Here is a 27,617-nt window from a genome sequence, read left to right as displayed (position 1 = left end):
CAAAAGAAATTTTTGTTACGAGTTATTTCCCATCTGTACGTAGTTATGAGGTTAAAGGGTTTTTGAAAAGAGAAAAAAAAAAAAAACGTTTGCTAGACACCTGTGTGGGTGAATCCAGGCCATGTTCCACACATCTCTGCTTGTTCAGGATGATAAAAGAATTTGGGCAATGGAAAGTGAGCCGCGATATAAATCTGAGTGCCTTTGCAGATGGTGATGTTGACTCTGGAAGCCTTACAGAGCGAGGCCTGGCTCCAGCAGTCAGTCCAGGAAACCGCTCTAGCACTAGGGCCATGTGGGATCTCTCCTTAAAAAAAAAAAGTTGAGAGTGATTTTTTTCACAGCCCATTGTAAGCATTAGAGAAGCAAATAGAAGGCTGCAGTCGAGGCACACAGGCAGGCACTCCTCTCCAGAAGGCTGAGTGAGAGAAATGCTCAGTCAACTGACAGTCACAGCCCAGCTAGACAGCCAGGAAGACAGGGCCTTCTCTCACAGCACTAACAGACACTAGCACCAGCAGCGGGGCCTCTGAAGCCAACTCCCCCCCTTCAGGAAATGACTGCTCCTGGACACAGACTGATCCTCAGCCTCTCTAGCCAGCTGTAAGGAGCAGCGAATGGACAGAACCACTGGCATATCCTCCTGCTATCCTCTCCACACTCCCACCACGAGCTGCTCCATACCCCCAGAAGAGGATTCATGCTGTGTTGACATAGGCTATAGGTGGTTGGTCGTGTTTGAGCTGCTGTTGGTTGGTTTCTCTGTGTGGTGGTGAGTTGAGGTGTGTTTAGTGCCATGATGATGCTGCGTCTTGTTGTGACGAGCTTGGTGTGTTTACTACTGGGCTCCGGATGGGCCCAGGCCCAGGCTCAGGCCCAGGCTGTGGGGCAGGATGGCGCTGCCACCCCCTGGAGACAAACAATCCAGTGGGAGAACAACGGCCGGAGGTTCAGCCTCCTCAACAGTGGAGCTGAGTACGTCCCCGCAGGAGCACAGGACCAGGAGAGAAGTCACAGAGTGGTGGTGGCTGACTCTCGCCCCCGAACCCCCCGCAGACCACAGGGAGGTAACGTACGCAGGCAGGCCCCCTCCAGGGGAGGCTCGGAGACAGTGAGAGGACAGGCCAGACATCCATTTGGCTTCGGACAGGTGCCCGACAACTGGCGCCAGGGCTCAGTGGGGACAGGCTCCACCAACCCCCGCTTCAGGCCATCCACTGGGTCCTCTTCATCATCCTCATCATCCTTCTCATCTTCCTACAACGTCCCTGTCCAACCCTACCCACAATACCCCTTCCCTCAGCAGCCCTACCCTCTGCCCTATGATCCCAGTGTGGTGGAGGGAGCAGGTCGGGGCTACGCAGAGCCACCCTTCCAGAGGTCCACAGGTGGAGGCTATGGTGCTGGTGGTGGAGGATATGTTGGTGTTGGTGGAGGATACACTGGAGTCGGGTATGGAACTGGTGCTGGTCTGGCACCTGTGGTTCCACGCTCCCCGCAGGACTATGGTGAGGATGGCTACCGTTACTACCATTCCTATGGCTACGGGCCCAACCCTGTCGTGCCTGCCGTGCCTGCCGTGCCAGCACGGGCTGCCCAGCCTCCCTTCTCAGATGGCCTGGACCGCAGATACACACACAGCCTCTACAATGGAGGAGAGGATCCTGCTGCTGCCGCTGCCGGCACAGTGCCCGCTGCCCCGGACAGGACAGTGGCTGGCGCTCAGCCTCCAGTACGAAGCCCCCAGTACGAGCAGTTCCCCCCGTTCGGTAGGCCCCAGGTGCAGCAACAGCCTCCCTTCCTCCAACCTGTGGTGCCAGGAAGAAACCCCAACACGGCCGTGGAGAACCCCAGCGTCAACGTCGGGAGTGTCTACCGGCCGGAACAGAGAGGTATGCGCAATGAACATGCACAAAGTCATTTAGTTCATATTATGTCTTATAACAAAGCCAGCTCTTTGTCCACTGTCCTACCAAATGTTTTAAATCATTAGAATGTATTTTGTTTTGAGAGTATGAAAGTTGATCTGTATGTGGTCCTAAAGAAACTGGAGAGATTTGTCATCTTCTATTAAGTCAACTTTCTAGTCTGTTTGATGTGAGCAGTACAAGACAGTCATGCAAACCACAAAGGAACCACCAGATCCTAATAGTAGTGCACATGTGAAGTGGATGATGCACTTGTGGGGTCACATCCAAGCTTTCCCTCAGTTGAAGGAGAGGAAACAAGAAGGGAATGTAGCTCCTCTCCTCTGCTATTTCCTGACAGCAGTGGACAGTGTGAGCCCAGGGGGAGCAAAACCCTCACCACCCTCACCACCTGGCTACCCAGCTATGTGCCTCTACAGCTGGAGAAGTACAACACTGTTTTCTAGAGTTTTTTCATTTCACCTCTCTCAAGCCCAGAACACAGTACATGGAAATCCCTATAAATAACCAGAATAGCATTGTTATTTACTGGCTCAAGTTTTGCCAATTCTAATTTGCCAAACAAAAGCAAACTGTACTGTAGGACGGTTCATCTTTTCCCACTCACTCAGAGGGGATATTGAAACCAGGTGTTGAGAAAGGCCTGCCAATGTGGTGAGCGCACACACAGGGCTCACTGTGTCATAGCGTGGGGAGTAATAGTCTGCTGAAAATGGATTGGCTCTTGGGGAGGCCTGGGTGAGTGAGTGTGTGTGAGTGAGTGAGTGAGTGAGTGAGTGAGTGAGTGAGTGAGTGAGTGAGTGAGTGAGTGAGTGAGTGTGAGTGAGTGAGTGAGTGAGAGAGAGAGAGAGAGAGAGAGAGAGAGAGAGAGAGAGAGAGAGAGAGAGAGAGAGAGAGAGAGAGAGAGAGAGAGAGAGAGAGAGAGAGAGGAGCGAGAGAGAGAGAGAGAGAGAGAGAGAGAGAGAGAGAGAGAGAGAGAGAGAGAGAGAGAGAGAGAGAGAGATGGGGTCCATTGCCTCAGGAAATCAACAAATATTTAGTATGAGCTGGGGTGAAGAGGGAGGGAGGGAGGATCAATGAGTTGCTCTTAGACATGCAGCAGTCCAGCCAAATGGCCCAGGACTCGTTTCGTAATTCAAAACACACTATTTCTTGAAAACCCAGGGTAATTGATAGACTCTGTTCTGAGAGCCAATCGCAGGGCTGGGGGTAGGGAGTAGGGTGAGGGTAGGGGGTGGACACCGATATTATTATTGAACCCAAGTTAGCAATGTGGAACACATTTATTTAGAGTAACTAAGCCGTGTGGCAAAAAGTGACGCAATCACCAACACGTGTGTGGGAGTTTTCTCTGTTCCAGCCGCTAGGAGCCTCCATGGCCTAAAGGGTGGGACATCAGATGGGATCCTCTCCTCTGGTTGGGAGCATGGAAGATTGACTTACACATATCTATATTCCTCTGCCTGGCCTGGGTGTGCATATTATTATATATGTTTTGTATTTTACCTCTTTTATCCCCCCAATTTCGATCTTGTCTAATCGCTGCAACTCCCCAACGGGCTCAGGAGGCGAAGGTTGAGTCAGGAGTCCTCCGAAACATAACCCGCCAAACCGCGCTTCTTAACACCCGCCTGGTTAACCCAGAAGCCAGCCGCACCAACGTGTCGGAGGAAACACTGTTCAACTGACGACCAAGGTCAGCCTGCTGGTGCCCAGCCCGCCATAAGGAGTCGCTAGAGCGTGATGAGCCAAGTAAAGCCCCCCCGGCCAAACCCTCCCCTAACCCAGACAACGCTGGGCCAATTGTGTGCCACCCTATGGGACTCCCAATTACGGCCGGTTGTGATACAGCCTGGGATCGAATCCGGGTCTGTAGTGCCACCTCTAGCACTGCGATACAGTGCCTTACACCGCTGTGAAAACTCTGGAGGCCCCGCAACAGGCTCTTTAATGTGCCATGTGATTCAGTTCCTTAACTCAGTCTCACTCATTAAGACACTGGAATGTGGAAGCATTCTTCTCTGTCCTAGACGCAGCCAACCTGTGCAGATGCCTCAGCTTTCTCACACTCCATTTAATCAATGTGATAGAAGTTCTTCCAATGTGATGACAGTCAATAGAAGCAAAGGCAGGCTGCAAGGGATTCCAATTTAACTGACCGGTTCGCTTTGTTGCCACTCAAATGAATACAAGGACTCAAATCAAAGACAGATTAGATACAGAAGTATTGAGGGTCACATTTTATTTGGATAGTCTGGCTAGTCCATCTGTAGATGCTCTACAGATGGTCATACTATCAACAAACTATCTGTTGATAAACAACTGCTTGCTCAGGTTACGGTTAGGGTTAGGTTTAGAATAAGGGTTAGGGTAAGGTTTAAGTTTAGGGTTAGGATAAGGGTTAAGTTTAGGATTGGCGCTAGGGTTAGTAGATAGTCAGTTGAAATGTTACTGATAGTCTGTAGATAGTATGTAGAGCATCTACAGATGGACTATCCAAATAACTCCACTGGGCACAGACATCAGTTCAATGTCTAGTTTTGATTTATATTTGGTTGAGTTGTCAACTAACTTGAAACAACGTTGATTCAACAAGTTTTTGCCCAGTGAGAAATGTTACTGTATTGAGTTGTCAATAGAGATAAGTAGTAACTTGTCTTGTTTATTGCCAAATGGCCTTAATGGGAACAACATAAAATGAGGATGTGGAAAGAGCCTAAGAGGTGTGTTGCAATAGGCTAGGACTTGTCTTGTTCACATAGTGATGTGACTGCAACCTTTATTTCTATTTCAGATTTACCCCAATATTTGTATTGCACTCTATTCTCTCACCACTCTTAAGCTCTCACATACTCTCACATGCACCCACTATAATGAAAGAGCTGTTCTCAAAAAGAAATGCCATGCCATTGACTTAGTAAAAGGGATGTGTTTGCATGTTGTGTATTGTACACTTTCAGGGAAATACATTGCTAAAGAACTGGCAAAATCCAACATATTTTCTCTAGTGCCCCATTTAGAATATGATATGTACAGCCTTGTCAAATGCTTTCAATGGCTGATCAGCTTTTGGTTCAGACACACTTTATCCCTCTGAAAAATACCCACTTTCCAGTTTCCGGAGATTAGGGGGCCAGAGAACAAAGGCTTTGCTGAAAGAAGAGGGAGAAGAGTCCACTGCTGGATGGAAAACCTCTGCGTTTCACACAGGCCTTACAGTGTTTACATGGTCTGCCCCAGGAAGCTTCCCGTGGCCTGTAAGTCTGCTTCAGAGAGAGATGACAAATAGGATGTGCACACAGTGCTGGGAAAGACAGAACCCTCACTTGAACCTGTGTCTAAACTGGGGAAGGCTCACCTGGACGTTAAACAGGCAGAGGAGATAGGAAGCTTTCTCTGTAGAATTCCTATAAACAAACTGTATCCAAGGCCTGTTATAAACAACAGTGAAGCAACAGCGATGATAGAGTGGGAATAGAAAAGCACAACACTAAATATCATATCAACATATGCCTTCAGTTGTTTTACTGTTTTGTCAATTTTACTGTTATCAAAATGAAGCAGATGGTATTTTTTTGTAATGGTCCAGAGGTCAAAACTTGGGTTTGACTTTATGTTGCTCCAACTGGTTCACATTTAAGTGAATGTCTGGCCTTTGAGGTTGAGGTAAAGGGGGAGGGAAGGGGGGTGGTGATAAGGTATCCCAGTGACCCTTTCTGGCATGCCCTTTACTGGAAATGGGACAGACATTAGCTCTGACAACTCAGGCCTGCTTTTATATTTATTCTTCTGTTTCTCTGACCGAGTCGGTCACTGGCCCAGTTTAGGAACAGCAGGGTGTGAGATCATTGTTGTTTTACCTTGGCGTGCTGCTCTCTCTCTCTCTCTTTCCCTCCATCTCTCTCATTTTCTTGCATAAACGTGAAAGTTCTTTCCATTTTTGATTACTAGGAGCCTACAACAAATATTGAGTAAAAACTTTGGATACTGTAGCAGAAGAGAATTGTAAGTCTAGTATTCTGGTGAAGTTGTTTTTCTAATGCTTAGCATTATCCTCTCCAGATATGAATAGTCTGAATGTATTTTTCATGCCAAAGGTTAATATGCAATGACAGGTTCATATTAGGATTAGTGTCATGAAACATCACATCATATTAGGAGGAACAGCATCTTAGCATAATTATCTCCCTGTGTGTACCAACCATGTTTTCACTTTCACATTCAGGTCGAGGGAATAATTTTTTAAAGAATGAATGACTCATTCATGTATACTCCATTTTATGTTTCTTGGCATGATTAGCTTTTTTCTGTACACTAAGATCAGAATCTAACCATCATAATAGTTCCCTTATAAATAAATAAATAATATGCCATTTAGCAGACACTTTTATCCAAAGCGACTTACAGTCATGCGTGCATACATTTTTTTTTTGTGTATTGGTGGTCCCGGGGATCGAACCCACTACCTTGGCGTTACAAGCGCCGTGCTCTACCAGCTGAGCTACAGAGGACCACATAGTCACTTTAATAACTCTACCTACATGTTCATATTACCTCAATGACCTCGACTAACCGGTGCCCCCGCACATTGACTCTGTGCCGGTACCCCCTGTATATAGGAGGGACTACTAATCCTGCTGAGATTATCATCTGGAATGTACTGTAATTAGAGATTCTTGACTGCTGACCACAGGACCCTTATTTCCCACTTATCTGAATGTGTCACCATATGTAACTTGTGGTCATAACGCTACACTGAATCTTTGGTCCCGCTTGAAATGATATTCAGCTTCTAAAGGCTTCATAAAGCCTTCATAACTTCATAAGCACTACATAAATGTGTTACAAAGCCTCTATAACTGTATGTCATGCTTTCTAAAGAGTGTCATAACTGTGTGACATAATCACCAATGTCAACTGTGACATAACCCACTATGTCGAATATGATATAATCATGCTTTATAAAGGGTGACATGTTGTGCTGAAGGATGGCATACGCTCTAAAGTGATGTCATATTACTCACATTACACCTAATCTCATTCCCAGACACTTCCGCCCAAATGCGCAGGTGGACCAACGCAAACTAGGCCTTCATTAGTTAGGGTTAGGTTTAAAATCAAACGACGTTACACCAAGAAACACGTACCTTGATGAAAGCCCCCAACCTAAAGAAATTGAAAGTGTCTTTCTGACGCTGTACTTACTATAAAGTCAGACCCATTTGGTCATTCATAACACATACATAAAAGTTTAATGATGTAAACACTAAGGCTGTTACAGCTACACCAGTGGTCACGAGTCAAATCAAATCGAATCAAATTGTATTTGTCACATGCGCCGAATGCAACAGGTGTAGACCTTACAGTGAAATGCTTACTTACAAGGCCTTAACCAACAATGCAGTTTTAAGAAAGACATAAAAATTAAAAAAATTAAAGCGCAGCAGTAAAATAACAATAGTAAAATAACAATAGCGAGGCTATATACAGGGGGTACCGGCACAGAGTCAATGTGCGGGGGCACCGGTTAGTCGAGGTCATTGAGGTAATATGAACATGTAGGTAGAGTTATTAAAGTGACTATGTATAGATAATAAAAAGATAGTAGCAGCAGCATAAAAGGGGGGGGGGGGGGGGGGGTTGATGGCCTCTATTAAAAAGAGGAGGATCCCATCAGCTTTCTATTGGCTAACCCTACTATATTTACTTCACAACTTTCCTAATATTAAGCACATTGCTTCTCTTTACAACAGGAATATAGCCTACCTGGCTGGACGCGAAAATAACAAGATAACTAATGTAAAATATACTGTGTCCGTAAAATGTATATACAGTTGAAGTCGGAAGTTTACATACACCTAGGTTGGAGTCATTAAAAGTTGTTTTTGAACCACTCCACAAATTTCTTGTTAACAAACTATAGTTTTTGCAAGTCGGTTAGGACATCTACTTTGTGCATGACACAAGTAATTTTTCCAACAATTGTTTACAGACAGATTATTTCACTTATAATTCAATGTATCACAATTCCAGTGGATCAGAAGTTTACATACACTAAGTTGACTGTGCCTTTCAACAGCTTGGAAAATTCAAGAAAAGCTTCTGATAGGCTAATTGACATCATTTGAGTCAATTGGAGGTGTACCTGTGGATGTATTTCAAGGCCTACCGTCAAACTCAGTGCCTCTTTGTTTGACGTCATGGGAAAATCAAAAGAAATCAGCCAAGACCTCAGAAGAAAATTGTAGACCTCTACAAGTCTGGTTCATCCTTGGGAGCAAATTCCAAACACCTGAAGGTACCACGTTCATCTGTACAAACAATAGTATGCAAGTATAAACACCATGGGACCACGCAACCGTTATACCGCTCAGGAAGGAGACACGTTCTGTCTCCTAGAGATGAACGTACTTTGGTGCGAAAAGTGCAAATCAATCCCAGAACAACATCAAAGGACCTTGTGAAGATGCTGGAAGAAACAGGTACAAAAGTATCTATATCCACAGTAAAACTAGTCCTATATCGACATAACCTGAAAGGCCACTCAGCAAGGAAGAAGCCACTGCTCCAAAACCGCCATAAAAAAGCCAGACTACGGTTTGCAACTGCACATGGGGACAAAGATCGTACTTTTTGGAGAAATGTCCTCTGGCCTGATGAAACAAAAATAGAACTGACGGAAAAAGGGGGCTGCTTGCAAGCCAAAGAACACCATCCCAACGGTGAAGCACGGGGGTGGCAGCATCATGCTGGGGGGTGCTGCAGGAGGGCCTGGTGCACTAAACAAAATAGATGGCATCATGAGGAAGGACAATTATGTGGATATATTGAAGCAACATCTCAAGACATCAGTCAGGATGTTAAAGCTTGGTCGCAAATGGGTCTTCCAAATGGACAATGACCCCAAGCATACCTCCAAAGTTGTGTCAAAATGGCTTAAGGACAACAAAGTCAAGGGATTGGAGAGGCCATCACAAAGCCCTGACCTCCATCCTATAGAAAATGTGTGGGCAGAACTGAAAAAGCGTGTGCGAACAAGGAGGCCTACAAACCTGACTCAGGTACACCAGCTCTGTCAGGAGGAATGGGCCAAAATTCACCCAACTTATTGTGGGAAGCTTCTGGAAGGCTACTCCCCATCCAACCTGACAGAGCTTGAGAGGATCTGCAGAGAAGAATGGGAGAAACTCCCCAAATACAGGCGTGCCAAGCTTGTAGCGTCATATCCAAGAAGACTAGAGGCTGTAATCGCTGCTAAAGGTGCTTCAACAAAGTACTGAGTAAAGGGTCTGAATACTTATGGTAAATGTGATATTTCAGTTTTTTTTTTTTTATACATTTGCAAACATTTCTATAAACCTGTTTTGGCTTTGCATTATGGGGTATTGTGTGTAGATTGATGAGGGAAAAAAACAATTTTATCAATTTTAGAATATGGCTCTAACGTAACAAAATGTGGAAAAGGTCAAGGGGTCTGATTACTTTCCGAATGCACTGTATGTAGCATCATTGACCTAAACACATACATTTACATTTTAGTCATTTAGCAGTCGCTCTTATCCAGAGCGCCTTACAGTTAGTGAGTGCATACATTTTATATATATGTATTTTTTTTTTCATACTGGCCCCCCGTGGGAATCGAACCCACAACCCTGGCATTGCAAACGCCATGCTCTACAAACATCCCTGCTGGCCATTCCCTCCCCTACCCTGGACCAATTGTGCGCCGCCCCATGGGTCTCCCGGTCGCGGCCGGCTACGACAGAGCCTGGATTCGAACCAGGATCTCTAGTGGCACAGCTAGCACTGCGATGCAGTGCCTTAGACCACTGCGCCACTCGGGAGACTAGAACCTACAACCATGTCCTCTCTGGTGCTGAATCACTTTCCTGTTTTAGTGAAATAATATATAACATTTAGCAAACGCTTTTATCCAAAGTGACTTACAGTCATGCGTGAATAAATGTTTACATATGGGTGGTCCTGGGAATCAACCCCAATATCCTGGCATTGCAATGCTCTAAATGCTTTGTGACACCTCAATTTAATATGATTTATAAGGCCTTTATTAAGCAGTGCTTATGCCACCCTTTATAAAGCACAGGTTCATGTCATATTTGACATAGTGGGTTATGTCACATTTGACATTGATGTTTATGTCACACAGTTATGCCACATTTATGAACCCTTTATAAAGCATGACATATGGTTATAGGCGATTTGTAACACATTTATGTAGTGTTTATGAAGGCTTTATGAGCTGCATGTCATTTAAAGCGGGAACAAATCTTCTACTGCATCTGTATCAAAGTCCTTAGAATAACCCAATGCAGGGGAATTAAATATAGCTGATAAACAGGTGTAAAGCTGTGCTGTTTTATTTGAGGAATGACCTCACTGGAAGCAGACCTGTAAAAGTTGACATTAGCATCAAGGTACTGGTACTAACATGATTTAATAATTTGCTGTTGAAGGATACTATGTGTTGAGCCAAGTGTATTGTTCTAGGTTTGCCAGACCTGGTTCCTGATCCCAACTATGTGCAGGCCTCCACGTATATCCAGAGGGCTCACATGTACTCTCTCCGCTGTGCTGCCGAGGAGAAATGCTTGGCAAGGTAAGATACCATTTTTTACTTTTTAAATGTTTTAGTAAGTGTCTGTATTTGCTTTGAATGAGGATAACATACAATAATGTTGTTAGTAGCCACTCTGCACACTTTAATGGCATGAAAGATTATCACCAGTTTTTGTAAGCCAGTATATACATTCTGATGAACAATCAGTCTCCTCCAGTTAGAACAGATTGAAAGATTCCATGTATCGGGTAATATTTGCATTTAATGTCTCAGATGCTGATCTTTCCCATTATTGCCTGTTTTAGCTACCTGTTTAGTAAAGTTACTCCTTATCTAAGCTGCAGTATTTAAAGTTTGGAACCCAGTTCACAGTACAACATCAATAACCTGAAATCTGGTCACCTAGGCCTGTCACTAAGGCTGCATTTACACAATTCGGATATTTTGCCACTAATTGGTCTTTTGACCAATCAGATCATATCTTTTGCCAATAATTGGGCGAAAGATCAGATTTGGGCTGCCTGTGTAAACGCAGCCTAAGGCTCGTCTATCTAACCTGGCCTGTGAGTAAATGGTTCTCTGAATGGTTGAGTCTGCTGCAGTACACATAATGGGCCTCTGACATTGGCCCCAGGGTTAGATGGGTACAGTACAAATTGCCAGGCTGCAGACAGACAGACAGAGCATTTAAATGATGGCGATGAACTTTGTTGTCCGACTGGCTCTCCTGTTTGCCCTCCTTTCCTCAAGCACAGTCATTCCTCGAAGCCCTCTCATATCCTGTCTGTGTTATCAGCAATCATGGACAGATGACCTTGTATAATGTGCTATACACTCCAATGTCAACAACAGCCATAAGATGAATTTCAAAGATTTTTACTGATACTTTGGAGTGCAGGTTATTATAAAAACTATTCTAAAAGATGTGTTCATGTTGGACCTCGCTACACGGTGTACAGTGAGGGAAAAAAGTATTTGATCCCCTGCTGATTTTGTACGTTTGCCCACTGACAAAGAAATGATCAGTCTATCATTTTTATGGTAGGTTTATTTGAACAGTGAGAGACAGAATAACAACAACAAAATCCAGAAAAACACATGTCAAAAATGTTATAAATTGATTTGCATTTTAATGAGGGAAATAAGTATTTGACCCCCTCTCAATTAGAAAGATTTCTGGCTCCCAGGTGTCTTTTATACAGGTAACGAGCTGAGATTAGGAGCACACTCTTAAAGGGAGTGCTCCTAATCTCAGCTTGTTACCTGTATAAAAGACACCTGTCCACAGAAGCAATCAATCAATCAGATTCCAAACTCTCCACCATGGCCAAGACCAAAGAGCTCTCCAATGATGTCAGGGACAAGATTGTAGACCTACACAAGGCTGGAATGGGCTACAAGACCATCGCCAAGCAGCTTGGTGAGAAGGTGACAACAGTTGGTGCAATTATTCGCAAATAGAAGAAACACAAAATACCTGTCAATCTCCCTCGGCCTGGGGCTCCATGCAAGATCTCACCTCGTGGAGTTGCAATGATCATGAGAACGGTGAGGAATCAGCCCAGAACTACACGGGAGGATCTTGTCAATGATCTCAAGGCAGCTGGGACCATAGTCACCAAGAAAACAATTGGTAACACACTACGCCGTGAAGGACTGAAATCCTGCATCGCCCGCAAGGTCCCCCTGCTCAAGAAAGCACATATACAGGCCCGTCTGAAGTTTGCCAATGAACATCTGAATGATTCAGAGGAGAACTGGGTGAAAGTGTTGTGGTCAGATGAGACCAAAATCGAGCTCTTTGGCATCAACTCAACTCGCGTGTTTGGAGGAGGAGGAATGCTGCCTATGACCGTAAGAACACCATACCCACCATCAAACATGGAGGTGGAAACATTATGCTTTGGGGGTGTTTTTCTGCTAAGGGGACAGGACAACTTCACCGCATCAAAGGGACGATGGACGGGGCCGTGTACCGTCAAATCTTGGGTAAGAACCTCCTTCCCTCAGCCAGGGCATTGAAAATGGGTCGTGGATGGGTATTCCAGCATGACAATGACCCAAAACACATGGCCAAGGCAACAAAGGAGTGGCTCAAGAAGAAGCACATTAAGGTCCTGGAGTGGCCTAGCCAGTCTCCAGACCTTAATCCCATAGAAAATCTGTGGAGGGAGCTGAAGGTTCGAGTTGCCAAACGTCAGCCTCGAAACCTTAATGACTTGGAGAAGATCTGCAAAGAGGAGTGGGACGAAATCCCTCCTGAGATGTGTGCAAACCTGGTGGCCAACTACAAGAAACGTCTGACCTCTGTGATTTCCAACAAGGGTTTTGCCTACCAAGTACTAAGTCATGTTTTGCAGAGGGGTCAAATACTTATTTCCCTCATTAAAATGCAAATCAATTTATAACATTTTTGACATGCGTTTTTCTGGATTTTTTTGTTGTTATTCTGTCTCTCACTGTTCAAATAAACCTACCATTAAAATTATAGACTGATCATGTCTTTGTCAGTGGGCAAACATACAAAATCAGCAGGAGATCAAATACTTTTTTCCCTCACTGTATGCCTGTCCACTACAAAGCTTTCCTTGCTACAAGACTGAAAACATGTGCAGCAGGCTATGTAGATTAATCACAGTAATCTGTAGTGTGAATTATTTATTTAACATATTCCTTCCCTCCAGCTCAATTCTGTCTATTTGCAGGAACACATTGTGAGCCTGAGGTATCAGAAACTCACCGGGACAACCCATGGGAGACTAGTTCTCTGTAGCCATCTGTACTTTCCTTCACTCATTGCTATTCCATACTTTGTTTTTGTCTCCCCACAGCACTGCCTATAGCGCTGACACTACAGACTATGACGTTAGAGTCCTGCTTCGCTTCCCACAGAGGGTTAAAAACCAGGGGACAGCTGACTTCATGCCCAACCGACCCCGACACACCTGGGAGTGGCACAGCTGCCATCAGTGAGTAACCAGTCTCCCCAAACCCATATGCTATTGGGTTATTATACTCATCTTTGCTATGCTAAAAACTGTAACATCCTTGCTCTACAGGGTTAGTCAGATTTGCTGTTTCATGTGGCTGTTTAGCTCATTCGTTTTCTATTAGTTTCGTTAGCTGAGGTCAGTGCGTTCACATTTGCTCTTTTTGGTGATATCATGACTTTACTTAATACATTATGTCATGACATCAATGATATGTTTGGACACCCTCTGCCCTGCCCTTTCTCTATGACCTTGCGTTCCACAACGACTTCATTGGTCACAGTATGTCTGGGTTCCTTGAGTTTGTGCAACAAGTCTCAGGCTGTACTTACTGTCCTCAGCTCTGTGGAATGTTGACTTCCCATTAACCGATTGGCAATGTTGCCTGGTGACATCACTGTTCATTTATACATTGGTTTCCAGGGCGGGAGTTAGCCAATGCAACAGCTCGATATGACTGGCCAATGGAAAAGGGAATAGAATCCATAAATATTCCTGTCAATCCGTGCCCTGGCATCATAGGCCTGGTGCCTGGTATTATATGATGACATGGATTTGTGTTAGTCGAACAGCACAGAACACAGTTACAAAGTGTGCTTGTTTTGAGAAAATAACAACTCTTCCTCAAATTCTAACAATAAACTTTACTGTCCTACATTCTGCCCCCTAATGGAATATTGGAATGCAATGTGTAGTCAGTGTATGCGCTCTCAATCCCTCCGGATTTTAATTTGTGTATTGAGCAAATGTTATGCGGTACAGAACGCTTAGGATAAAACCTTAGAATCAGTGTTTTATGGAGACAAACAGATAGCATGATATCTGTTTAATTTAAATACAGTGTGGATCATTAGATTTAGATTTCTCTATAAAACATTTGGTACATCTCAATATTACATTTCTGTCCATTTACACAATAGAGTGATCAATAGTGATCAATCAGTACAATAGATGTGCAGAGTTAAAATCCGGATGACGTACATGCAGATATTCAGATTATGCTCCTCTTCGCTTCTCTTTATCTCTATGTAGCACAAGCATACAGTGACCCCTGACCTCTAAGTTCAAAGGCCATGGCTACTCTTTGTCCAGATGCTATGTAATATATTTCTGGGCTTCCTGTAATCTGGTTGCACTGTATGGAATGCAAACACCATCCACTAAATATTTCCCACCCTTCTCCTGCCTGGCCTCCTGGAATTATTTGTATTGCATTGCAACACAACTGGAAAATGACTCATGGGTATACAGTGCAAAGTGGGATTGGAATGTTTTGTATATTAGGATTACAAGCCATTCTTATTCCAGCCTTCTCCCTGTGTCCTTCCAAAAGTGCATTCTCTCTAGCTTACATTGTCACAGGGGGAGATCCAGGATTCCAAGGCGAGGGAAAGAGCCCTCCAGTCCAGACAGCTCTAGACCCAGTATCTCCCTGTCTGTCCCACTCTCACAGAGAGATAACAATCTCAATCTCAATCTAAATAAACGTCTGTCGCGGGAACAAAAATAATGGCCATGTTTCAAACCCCCATTGCACTGAACACCCGCCTCCAAACCACTTCCCATACACACATACACACACACACAAACACACACACACACACACCACATACAGAGGGTGTTTTACAGAGAGCTGCCCTCTCAGGATACCCAGTGTGCAGCCCTTTCAATTCCTCTGTGTTTACAGATTCCCTGTGTAGTCGGTGCAGATCCCCCTTGGAGAATGGTGTAGCTTTTAGCCTGTGGAAACACACGGTTCCTCACCTGAGAGGAGCTGTTTACCATCTCCAACTGCTATGGAAAGAATGACTTCTTCTTTCATTTGTCACCTCCTCCATTGGTGGAAAGTACCCGTCTGCCTTTCCCTCCAAGCCTCCATTCAATCTTTAATGACTACGCCAGTAAAAAGTTGTAGCTATGTTAAAACAGGGAGCATGAGGTAAGGAGGTTATTATTTATACAGTCTGAGTCCTACTGACTGAACCAGCTCCAGCTCATACCACACCTGCACTACATTCACCAAAACAAACACTGACAAAATTCTTAGTGTCTGGAATCTGGAATGTGACTTTCAGTAAAAATAGCAAGAAAGGGTGATTCATTTCAATAATTAGGATTAGGATACATTTAAGTGCCTGTGAGATGAATAGGTTGACAATGCACTCCAGCTTTTCAGCCATTAGACGCTGTGTTCACAGTTCATAGGAAATCTAACTTGGCTGAAATACGAGGTCATTACTGTATCTGGGAATCGAGATGCAATATGTTTTTCATTTACCATGCTGCCATTTATTCCAAATAGCAGGAGACTAAATATGACAGAGGAATCCTTCTTATTCACTGTACAACACTGTTTCTAATGCATATTTAAAGGAATCACCCATGTAAGCCACTTGTATTCTCAACATTACAGTGTATCAGTATCTGTCTGATTTATCTGCGTACTAGAGAGTTAACAGTTAGTATGGAAATGATATTCACAACATGCTGGTCTGCAGAGGGCAACAGTAAAACCCCAGCCCTCTCAGGTCACTGTCTGACACTTGGCATTGGTCCACATCCCATCTACAAGATTGTGCTAGGTTATTACAGTAAATGATTTCAGATGGAGCAGCACCAGCAGTACACTGAGATACAGAGTGGTGTAACTCATTTCACATTCTGAGGATATGATTTGTTCTCATGGGTATCCAGGCTAGCAGTGGCGAACCCCAGCATTCCAAAGCTGTTAAAGCTGTGTAAACACACACACATACACAAATGCAAGTACTGACACAGACACATTCACACACACACAACACGCACACATGCTCAACCTTCACTTATATTGCGGTAGTGATTAAAACATTCCAGATTGATATGAAGTAATTAACAAGCCCTCGTACTGTACATCAATAGATTGTTGATGTCTTGCTTCATCAGTGCATGATTGTAGCTATTAATTAGATTATACTCCTTTTGTACTTTGTGATATGCTCAGTCAAGCTGCACCGAGTTTAAGTGTTGACAGGTGAGGGCAATAGGCTGTTCAAATAAAGAAGCGCATCTTATTTAAAGATATGTACGGCTTGACTTTGAACAGTTTGCTTTGTGTTGGTTTACTGATTATCATGTAATTATATTTTATGCAAATTGAGCACGTCTCTAGTATTGTTTGTTGTACCTGTCATTTACTGAATTTGTAAATGTTAAAATTGGACTCTCCTTTGTTCCCTTACTGACTACCCTGTGCAATGCCTCTTCTCTCTCCTGTGCTACACACAGACACTTTTTACCTGTCACAAATGCATTTTTATATGGTAAAAGTGGACATTTACTCCCCTCTATTTGCACTACTGACCACCTATTTGCCCCTCTGTCTACCAACAGACACTACCACAGCATGGATGAGTTCAGCCACTATGACCTGCTGGAGGTCACCACAGGAAGGAAGGTGGCTGAGGGACACAAGGCCAGCTTCTGTCTGGAGGACACCACCTGTGACTTTGGTCACCTGAAGCGTTATGCCTGCACATCTCACACTCAGGTAGATACACCAACACATCTCTCACTCAGGTAGATACACCAGCACATCTCTCACTCAGGTAGATACACCAGCACATCTCACACTCAGGTAGATACACCAGCACATCTTTCACTCAGGTAGATACACCAACACATCTCTCACTCAGGTAGATACACCAGCACATCTCTCACTCAGGTAGATACACCAACACATCTCTCACTCAGGTAGATACACCAGCACATCTCTCACTCAGGTAGATACACCAACACATCTCACACTCAGGTAGATACACCAGCACATCTCTCACTCAGGTAGATACACCAGCACATCTCACACTCCGGTAGATACACCAGCACATCTCTCACTCAGGTAGATACACCAACACATCTCTCACTCCGGTAGATACACCAGCACATCTCTCACTCAGGTAGATACACCAGCACATCTCTCACTTAGGTAGATACACCAGCACATCTCTCACTCAGGTAGATACACCAACACATCTCTCACTCAGATAGATACACCAGCACATCTCTCACTCAGGTAGATACACCAGCACATCTCTCACTCAGGTAGATACACCAACATATCTCACACTCAGGTAGATACACCAGCACATCTCTCACTCAGGTAGATACACCAGCACATCTCACACTCCGGTAGATACACCAGCACATCTCTCACTCAGGTAGATACACCAACACATCTCTCACTCCGGTAGATACACCAGCACATCTCTCACTCAGGTAGATACACCAGCACATCTCTCACTTAGGTAGATACACCAGCACATCTCTCACTCAGGTAGATACACCAACACATCTCTCACTCAGATAGATACACCAGCACATCTCTCACTCAGGTAGATACACCAGCACATCTCTCACTCAGGTAGATACACCAGCACATCTCACACTAAGGTAGATACACCAGCATATCTCACACTCAGGTAGATACACCAGCACATATCACACTCAAGTAGATACACCAGCACATCTCTCACTCAGGTAGATACACCAGCACATCTCTTACTCAGGTAGATACACCAGCACATCTCTCACTCAGGTAGATACACCAACATATCTCTCACTCAGGTAGATTTGCCAGTACACTTGGCATGGCATCATTCATTTGTCTGAAGGCAAGTCGGAGTCTTGGTCTTGCACCAGGTACTGCAACAATGTATAATCATCTGAGATTTCAGCTAGCAACCACAACATGACTCTTGTTTAACAGTTCTTCCACCCCACTCAGTCTTTCTATGAGTCAGAGATGGTGCAGGCACGTCTCTCTGGTGCTGAGCTATAGGCATAGTCTGTTGATGTTCCACATTAATAACTCTCCTCTATGTTCCTCCAGGGTCTGAGTCCGGGCTGCTACGATACGTACAATGCTGATATTGATTGCCAGTGGATTGATATAACAGACATCCAACCTGGGAACTACATACTAAAGGTAAGACTAAGAGCAGAGGAAAGTTCAGCTGTGTACTTGGTAATCTTCCAGGAAGGCAACATTCCAAAGGCAACATTCCATAGGAAAAGGTACGCCCGACCAGGTTAATGGAACAAATAGATCTGAAAGTTTTACATTTGGAAAGTTGTCTAAAGCTATAAAACAGTATGTTTCCTAGACTGTGGCTCATACTGATCTACTAGTTTTGACTGTCATTCAGTCCCATCGCTGTCTGCCTTTCTGTGTTCACTGAGGGATGAATGTGGTGCATGTGGTGGACAATAATATTTGTCATGTGTATATACAGAATATATGATATTATAAAACCCTGCAACTCGTAATAAGACTAAGCAATTAGCCTATTAAAATGTTTATCTGACTCGGTAAAGATAATCAAAATATACAAGCAAGCATTAGGCAATGAGCTAACGTTGTCTAGCAAGAATTGGTCTGAGAATTGTCTATATCAAAGGCAGATATTTAATTAACATTGTACAATGAATGGATTCACCTACAAGGCATAAAGCTTAAGTTACAAAGCATTAACAAGCATTACAAGGCATTATTCTAAGCATATAGATCCTAAGGTTAACTTACAGGACAAAGCATGAACATGGAGATGCTTACTAGTCCAGAGGCCTAGAAGCCTAAGAAATGAGAATTGATCGTACAAACTTCCTCCATGGACTGGATACAGGATAAGATCAAAGGCATTTCATTCCATTTATAACATCTGAAGGTGTAACCTTTCAACTCAAAACCAACCACCATTGACCAATCAAATGATACCAAGTTTACAGTAACCTAAACACTCCCAGGCCCAATCTCCACAGGGTGTCACAGCATGTAAAGGCTTGTGTGGGGGTTAAGATCAATGTAAATAAGACAGAATTCTGAGAGGACTATAAAACCTTTTGCATATAGTAATTCAGAGTTCACCCTATTCAGATACAAGTAACCAGAGAGATCATACAGACTGTACATATAGATAGCATCAGAGTTATCCTCAGTGAACAAGTTTCATATAGAAACCATACATGGATACTATAATATTATTCTATCAAATTCAATATTCAGTGCTCTGGATACTGTAACAGAGATAACAGAGATACAACAAAGGACAATACCCAAGGAATAGTCAGCCCTTCCCCGTCAGCCCTTGGGCATTGTCCTTTGTTCCTGGACCATTTGCCATGCAACTCCAGGTGTCAGAGAGTACATCAATTGGGTCGGACTCTAAAGCACACATATATCTATCTTGATTCCTCATCAATTCCCCATTGATATCAACAGATGATTTAAGCAGCACTTCAGATGTTTTATTCACACATACAGTATCTCAAGTCAAGATTCTCCCTCTGATCTCTGACCAGAATTCCACTGATAAAAGTACTGTGTGAGTAATTGTTTTATTCCTACCTGCCTAGCTGTAGTGGTATCATCTTGTGTCCTCCTCTGCCTCTCAGCTCCAGGTCAACCCTAAGTACCTTATCTTGGAGTCCGACTTCACCAACAATGTGGTGAGGTGTAATATCCACTACACAGGACGCTTCGTCACAGCAACCAACTGCAAGATATCTCAGTGAGTACAGCAACGTCTCTTTTATGACACTATTCAACAGACAAGCTCTCATTATTATGCCAAACGACCTGATAGAACTAATGTTTTTTAGTTCATTACCTAATGATTCTGTGAATCATGTTCATCAATGTCACCAAGATGAATGATTACTGACGGTTTTCTATTGCCCCTCAAAAGGAGCAGTAAGGCTATTGGTACTTGCAATGGGTTGATTAGGAAGTGTTTTATTACACTCTGAAGTACTTCTAAATCCATCTCTTTTTATGAAAGAGACTCAGCTTTAGAACATACTTTATCTTAGCAATGAAATGTTACAAGTGAGGTGGCAAATCACCTCTAGTTCTATGGAGTAAATAGGGAGTACACAAATAATTAAATGGTGAGTGGGCTAATGCATTGAGAAAACCAAGTTACCCTATGATACAGCAGTGATATGTGGAGTTTTATTTGACATTGGAATGATATAGAAACGTATAATGACAGTATATACCCTCTGTGTATGTTATAGCTGTGAATAACTAACAACAAACATGGTAGGCTATACTCTGACCCTCCTGAGCCCTCAGTCCAAGGTTCTTATAGTTTGTGTTTGTGTTTTCATTTCTATACTTTTTATTTGAAATTCACTTTTATTTATATAGTTTGAGTTTTATACAAATATTTATATTTCGGTTTTTTATTGTTTAGTTTCAGTTTTCGTTTTTGTGTTAGGGACAGAGAGCATGTGGGGAGGCTAGGAGCCATTTGTTTTTGGGATGATTGATCAGGTCATAGGTTAGGTTAAATTTAAATTATAAACTCAATCTCAATGTGACTTAGATTTAAAGGAAAAAGCGTTGAGACTGGTGCAAAAAATATGGTGGAAGGAAACTCTCTCTCACCCATGTTTACACCAATCCAATGCGTTTTAACTTTAGTGGTACATATAAGAAGAACAGGGGCGGACTGGGACCACAAATCGGCCCTGTCATTTCTAACATGCCAGCCATTTTTTTTCAATTGAGGCCCCATCACCAGCCCATTTTATTTATTTAAGACCCCCATTATTAGCCAGATAATGATGGTTTTGCGCAACAACAAAAAAAGTTAGACAGGCCCACTTGGCTAAAAATGCACCAGCATAGCCAAGAAATATTATTTATATTTCGGCCAGTCTGTTCCTAAAGAAGAATCAAGTTAGCTACTTCGACAATTTTTTCCCTGTTAGCTAGTAATAGCTAGGGATAGTGATGCACAAACTAGGCCTATTTGAAACTTTGCCATCTCCTGGCAGCATTTACCCGCCCGATTCAGTAGCTTTAAAACACTTCAAAAGCATGAAAACCCCTTTGAAAACCCCATTCGATTTCTGTCCAAATTTTTGGGGAATAAATGAAACTGAACATAATGAATGATGGTCATATTTTCTTTTAGTTCATTCAGGAGTCAAAGATTCTTTAAAAGTAATTTCCTCTCAATCTTAAATAAACATGCCCCATTAAAAAAATACAGAACTAAGAACAGATATAGCCCCTGGTTCTCCTCAGACTTGACTGCCCTTGACCAGCACAAAAACATCCTGTGGCGTACTGCATTAGCATCAAATAGCCCCAGCGATATGCAACTTTTCAGGGAAGTCAGGAACCAATATACACAAGCACTTAGGAAAGCAAAGGCTAACCTTTTCAAACAGAAATTTGCATCCTGTAGCACTAACTCCAAAAAGTTTTGGGACACTGTAAAGTCCATGGAGAATATGAGCACCTCCTCCCAGCTGCCCACTGCACTGAGGCTAGGAAACACTATCACCACCGATAAATCTACAATAATCGAGAAATTCAACAAGCATTTTGCTACGGCTGGCCATGCTTTCCACCTGGATACTCTGCACCCTCCACTGCAACTTGCCCCCCCCCCCCCCCCCCCCCCCCCCCGCTTCTCCTTCACACAAATTCAGACAACTGATGTTCTGAAAGAGCTGCAAAATCTGGACCCCTACAAATGAGCTGGGCTAGACATTCTGGACCCTTTCTTTCTAAAACTAGCCGCCGAAATTGTCGCAACCCCTATTACTAGCCTGTTCAACCTCTCTTTCGTAATGTCTGAGATCCCCAGAGATTGGAAAGCTGCCGCGGTCATCCCCCTCTTCAAAGGGGGTGACACTCTAGATCCAAACTGTTACAGACCTATATCCATCCTGCCCTGCCTTTCGAAAGTATTTGAAAGCCAAGTTAACAAACAGATCACCGACCATTTCGAATCCCACCGTACCTTCTCCGCTATGCAATCCGGTTTCCGAGCTGGTCATGGGTGCACCTCAGCCACGCTCAAGGTCCTAAATTATGTTATAACCGCGATCGATAATAGACAGTACTGTGCAGCCGTCTTCATCGACCTGGCCAAGGCTTTCGACTCTGTCAACCACCGCATTCTTATTGGCAGACTAAATAGCCTTGGTTTCTGAAATGACTGCCTCGCCTGGTTCACCAACTACTTCTCAGATAGAGTTCAATGTGTCAAATCGGAGGGCCTGTTGTCTGGACCTATGACAGTCGCTGTGGGGGTGCCACAGGGTTCAATTCTTGGGCCGACTCTTTTCTCCGTGTATATCAATGATGTCGCTCTTGCTGCTGGTGACTCTCAGATCCACCTCTATGCAGACGACACCATTTTGTATACATCTGGCCCTTCATTGGACACTGTGTTAACAAACCTCCAAATGAGCTTCAATGCCATACAACACTCCTTCCGTAGCCTCCAACTGCTCTTAAACACAAGTAAAACTAAATGCATGCTCTTCAATCGAACGCTGCTGGCACCCGCCCACCCGACTAGAATCACCACTCTCGACGGGTCTGACCTAGAGTATGTGGACAACTACAAATACCTAGGTGTCTGGTTAGACTGTAAACTCTCCTTCCAGACTCACATTAAGCATCTCCAATCCAAAGTTACATCTAGAATCGGCTTCCTATTTCGCAACAAAGCCTCCTTCACTCATGCTGCCAAACATGCCCTCGTAAAACTGACTATCCTACCGATCCTTGACTTCGGTGATGTCATTTCCAAAATAGCCTCCAACAGTCTACTCAGCAAATTGGATGTAGCCTATCACAGTGCCATCCGTTTTGTCACCAAAGCCCCATATACTACCCACCACTGTGACCTGTACACTCTTGTTGGCTGGTCCTCACTAAATATTCGTCACCAAACCCACTGGCTCCAGGCCATCTATAAATCACTACTAGGCAAATCCCCGCCTTATCTTAGCTCATTGGTCACCATAGCAACACCCACCCGTAGTATGCGCTCCAGCAGGTATATCTCACTGGTCATCCCCAAAGCCAACACCTCCTTTAGCCGCCATTCCTTCCAGTTCTCTGCTGCCAATGACTAAAATGAATTGCAAAAATAATTGTAATTATTTTGCACTATAGCCTATTTATTGCCTTACCTCCATAACTTGCTACATTTGCACACTCTGTATATATATATTTTCTGTTGTATTTTTGACTTTATGTTTTGTAAAGTATGTAACTCTGTGTTGTTGTTTTTATCGCACTGCTTTGCTTTATCTTAGCCAGGTTGCAGTTGTAAATGAGAACTTGTTCTCAACTGGCTTACCTGGTTAAATAAAGGTGAAATAAAATAAAAAATAAATAAAAAGATAATAATTTAAGTTTTTTTTACGGGTTTGTTAATTATTTTATTTCAGTTTCTAAATAGTTTTTTCATGATTGGTTTTCGGTTTAGCTTCAGTTTAAGTTTACTATAATAACCTTGCCTCGGTCTACAGAAAAGGCCTTTTATTGACCTCTCTGTCTCTCTGTGTTATGAACACCAGCCTCATATTGTTGTTTGTTCTGTGTCCAACCTGAAGGTCCTGATTGGACGTGGGAAGGCTGCCCAGCCAGGGTGAGTCCTCCAGGACAGTGCTGTTCCATTGAAATGTGAATGGAATTATTTTTGTTATTTTTGTTGCTGTTGTTTTGTTTGTGCTGTTCTTGGTTTCCTGGGCCCAGAGTGAACAAGGGTTCCAGTGGCACTGAAGAGAACATGGGGATATTTACACAAGCACACACACTGAAAAACCCATACTGAACTCAACACTCCAGTCTCCCACAGTCTCCATTGTTGTTTCCCTTCTATATAATCCATAACCTTCTCTCCCAGACCAACCCCACTGCTCTTATTTCTACTCTGACAGCTTTAATGAGGCTTTTGTACATGAAATAGGAAACATCTTGGACATTGTGAGAGCCTTGGTTTGGTTTTAAATAAGTTGTGAAATGGAGCTGGTGCTGAAATTAGTGGTCCCAGAAGAGTCTGTGTTCAACTGCAATCCAACCGAAAAAAAAGAATAATTGTGCATTCATCCATGCTGTCTGGGAGGAAGACATGCCAGCCCAGCCAGTGGCTCACAAGGACCATTATAGTGCTGTTTTTCGTCTTCTCTCTATCTCTTTGTGCCAGGTTGAAAACAATGTGATTCTCTGAGCACATCTGCATAGTGTAATATTATCGAGAGACTAGAGAGAGGGGAGAAGCCAGTTCTTGTTTGTTTAAATACGTTAGTCTCCATCAAGTAGTCTGTCAACATAAAGAGGCTGTCAGAACCCAGAGCGTTACTGTCTCTAAATACCGTCAAAGTCAGTTTTGTATTTGTCTCACAAGAAAACACAAAGCTTAGCTGGCAGAACTGCCATTTGTTTTCCAGAATGAAACTTACATTGGGATTTTCTTTTTCAACTACCAACACTGGTCAGATGCCAAATAGGTTATCTGTAGCTTTGTAAGAAGAATGTACATGACAATTAACCCACTGATGCATGGTTTTAGCTATGGAGAACTGTACTTGTTTTAATTGATTGTATTTTGATTATTCTCTTTTTTAATGAAAGGGTCTTTAGTACTGTGTTTGAATTGTTGCTGTATTTGTGAAATTCCAGGAACTCATATATCATTTATTATTGTGAATCCAGATCATACTTTTGATTTGTTCAATTGAGTGTGTTGCGGCAGAGAGTGACTGTAAAAAGAAACTACTGTTGTTAAAATCTATCATTGTTATGCCATTACACTAGTAGGTTTAGTTTGGCGTCACAGACAGACAGAGTGCCGAAATGCCATCTCTACCTACCTCTAAAAGAGTGAGCTATTGTTTCCAGTTGAGTGGAAGGTTTCTATTAGACATCCCTGTGATGGTGGCCCACTATGGCCTCCCACACACTCCGTTGCAACACACACCTACAGTAAAACACTTAAGGGAAAGGATTTAGAAACATGAACAAGTGCAGAACAGGCATAGTCTTGCATTCTGTTTATATACCATATTACGTATTAACATTTTAACATTGTACATAGTAGTCTATCAATGCTATCATTGACCAACACTTCTTTGTATTCTGGTTGCTCATGATATTGTATGTTTACCAAGACAGGTGGGAAGTATTATTAGGAGATTCTATTCAATCAATGGAATTATTAGACTTGTGGATTATAGCAAGTATCATTAAATATATGAGTGTATGTTGATTGGCTTGAATTCTTCTGTTCTTGAACACCTGTCAAAAATGGCATACCCAATAAAGACATACATTTATTTTGGTCTTTGGACTGACATGTGAATGTTGTTTACAGGCTGTGGTTACCGATGTGGTTTCTGTCATTGTGTTAAAAAAATGTGTTGCTTTTTGTGGGGATAATAGCACAATAATGGATAAAAAATGTGTTCAAGGTTGTTGGTCATCTCCATGCACTAGACTTAAACATTCGGCCAAACTTCAAAGCTGGAAAGTACTTAAAGTTCCAGTTTCATGTTTGTATCTCATGTTAGGATTTGGACATACATCCATTTTGTTGTGGCCCCTTCATTTTATTGTCCCTATTATGAGTAAATAAGAATTCCATGGTCAGTTTGTGATTGCACTGCTCCAGAGCGTTCACATAATAGGCCACACATCCAAACAAAAAGTGCTGTTGATTCTGAAACGCCCTGAGATTTGAATATTGAAAAGTTATTTATGGTTTCCTACTCTGAAAATGTCAGGTGCGGTATGTTTAATGCATTATGGCATTTACTGTAGGTCTGTCTGTGTAGTCGTGTACATTTATCATGCACCACCCAGGCAGGAATGCAAAACAGACCTTTTCAGATTCACAAAAATATACAGTGAATACAAATATACAGACAGTTCTTCATGGCCAAGCAAGAGACACGGCTGTCTCATTTGTATCATGCATTCATCATGTGATATCATACAACCAATTACTTTGTGTCTCCGAGCAGGCTTGGTGGTCATCAGTCTCTCTCTATGTTAGTAAGCCTGAAATGGAGCACACATCTCCTGTCCGGAGACATGTTGTAAGATCAGCTTGATTGGGTTGGCTTTACATTTGAACATCATTATGGGCATCCAATGCCATAATGTCCGTATAAGAATATGGATATGGACACACAGTGCCTTCGGTAAAGAAATAAAAATAAGTGTAGCCTTTTTTATAAAAAGCAAAAGCTTTCTCGAATGACCCCAATACTTAAAAGTTACATTTGTTGATGTGTTTCTCTATAATGATGCTTTTCCAACAGCAGCTGAAGGGCTAAGGCTTATTTTACTGAGCATTCCTGACCCCACAGTACAGGCCAATCTAAGTAGACTACAAATATGTGGGTTAGTGATACACACTTAGAGCAACACGAGGTAACAGGAAAGCCTGAGTAGGGGGTATAGAAAATATCACAGCAAGCAATATCCGCCCTTTTGAAGACTTCCTAAAAGGAGCAATCACCTTCAGTAGAAAGGGTTATTAGAAGGTTCTCCAAACAAAGAAGAGTTGATTTGGTTTCTTTGAAAAACCCAATGGAAGAGAATGAAAGGAGAAGAGAATAGACACAACCCACCTACACACACACACACACACACACACACACACACACACACACACAAACACACACACACACACACACACACACACACAGTCAAAAGAAAGGAGAAGAGGCTGTGTGAAAGTGTTTGAGGATATTTCACAGGCTTGTCTCACCAGGAGAGTGGAGCAGCCTAGATTCATACTGTGAGGGAGGGACTGTTTGCCTGTGTAACTGTTTGCCTGTGTTACCTGTATTACTAATGCAGCAGGATAAGATTTTAAAAACATGGATTTGCCCTCTGTTAAACTCACTTCAACTTTACTTTTACTGTGATCTTTGAACGGCCCGGTGCAGTCAAAAATGAGATTTTCCAGTAAGGTACTTAATTGTTACCCAGAAATGTTTGATATTGAGATAAAAACGTCTGCATTGGACCTTGAAGGGAATTTTTTATCAAGCACTAACTGTATAGTTTATTATATAGCACATTATCGCTTATGATTGCGTAATGAATTATGATTTGAATATGTTGGGTGATGATAGTCAGTGGTGTTTGCTCAGGAAGCATTGTCATCCTTTGGAATGAAAATATTTTCCATCTCCGGAGAACAAAATGTCTAATATTTCCTGTGTCATCCCCATGGTTGTTATGTTCCTCCTGTTTGTCCCTGTATTACCCTGACCACTCTGAGGGGACTTCCTCTCTGTGATGGCTATTTGTTCAGGCTGCTC

The 27,617-nt window shown here is 42.9% G+C and overlaps 1 protein-coding gene across 1 annotated transcript; it reads left to right on the top strand.

Moving 5' to 3' along the window:
• Positions 1-379: 379 nt before the first annotated feature.
• LOC311111145 (lysyl oxidase homolog 1-like) lies at positions 380-25,670 on the top strand. The gene is made up of 7 exons (XM_084153833.1): positions 380-1,892; positions 10,437-10,545; positions 13,338-13,475; positions 16,866-17,022; positions 18,361-18,456; positions 19,923-20,038; positions 23,898-25,670. The coding sequence occupies exons 1-7, from the start codon at positions 797-799 to the stop codon at positions 23,902-23,904; spliced, it is 1,719 nt and encodes a 572-aa protein (XP_084009959.1). The 5' UTR covers positions 380-796; the 3' UTR covers positions 23,905-25,670.
• Positions 25,671-27,617: the final 1,947 nt, after the last annotated feature.

The sequence above is a fragment of the Coregonus lavaretus genome (genome assembly GCF_964263955.1).
Source record: "Coregonus lavaretus genome assembly, chromosome: 37".
NCBI classification, from domain to species: domain Eukaryota; kingdom Metazoa; phylum Chordata; class Actinopteri; order Salmoniformes; family Salmonidae; genus Coregonus; species Coregonus lavaretus.
Note: the sequence above shows the minus strand (reverse complement) of the source record. Positions and strands in the feature narration are given on the sequence as shown.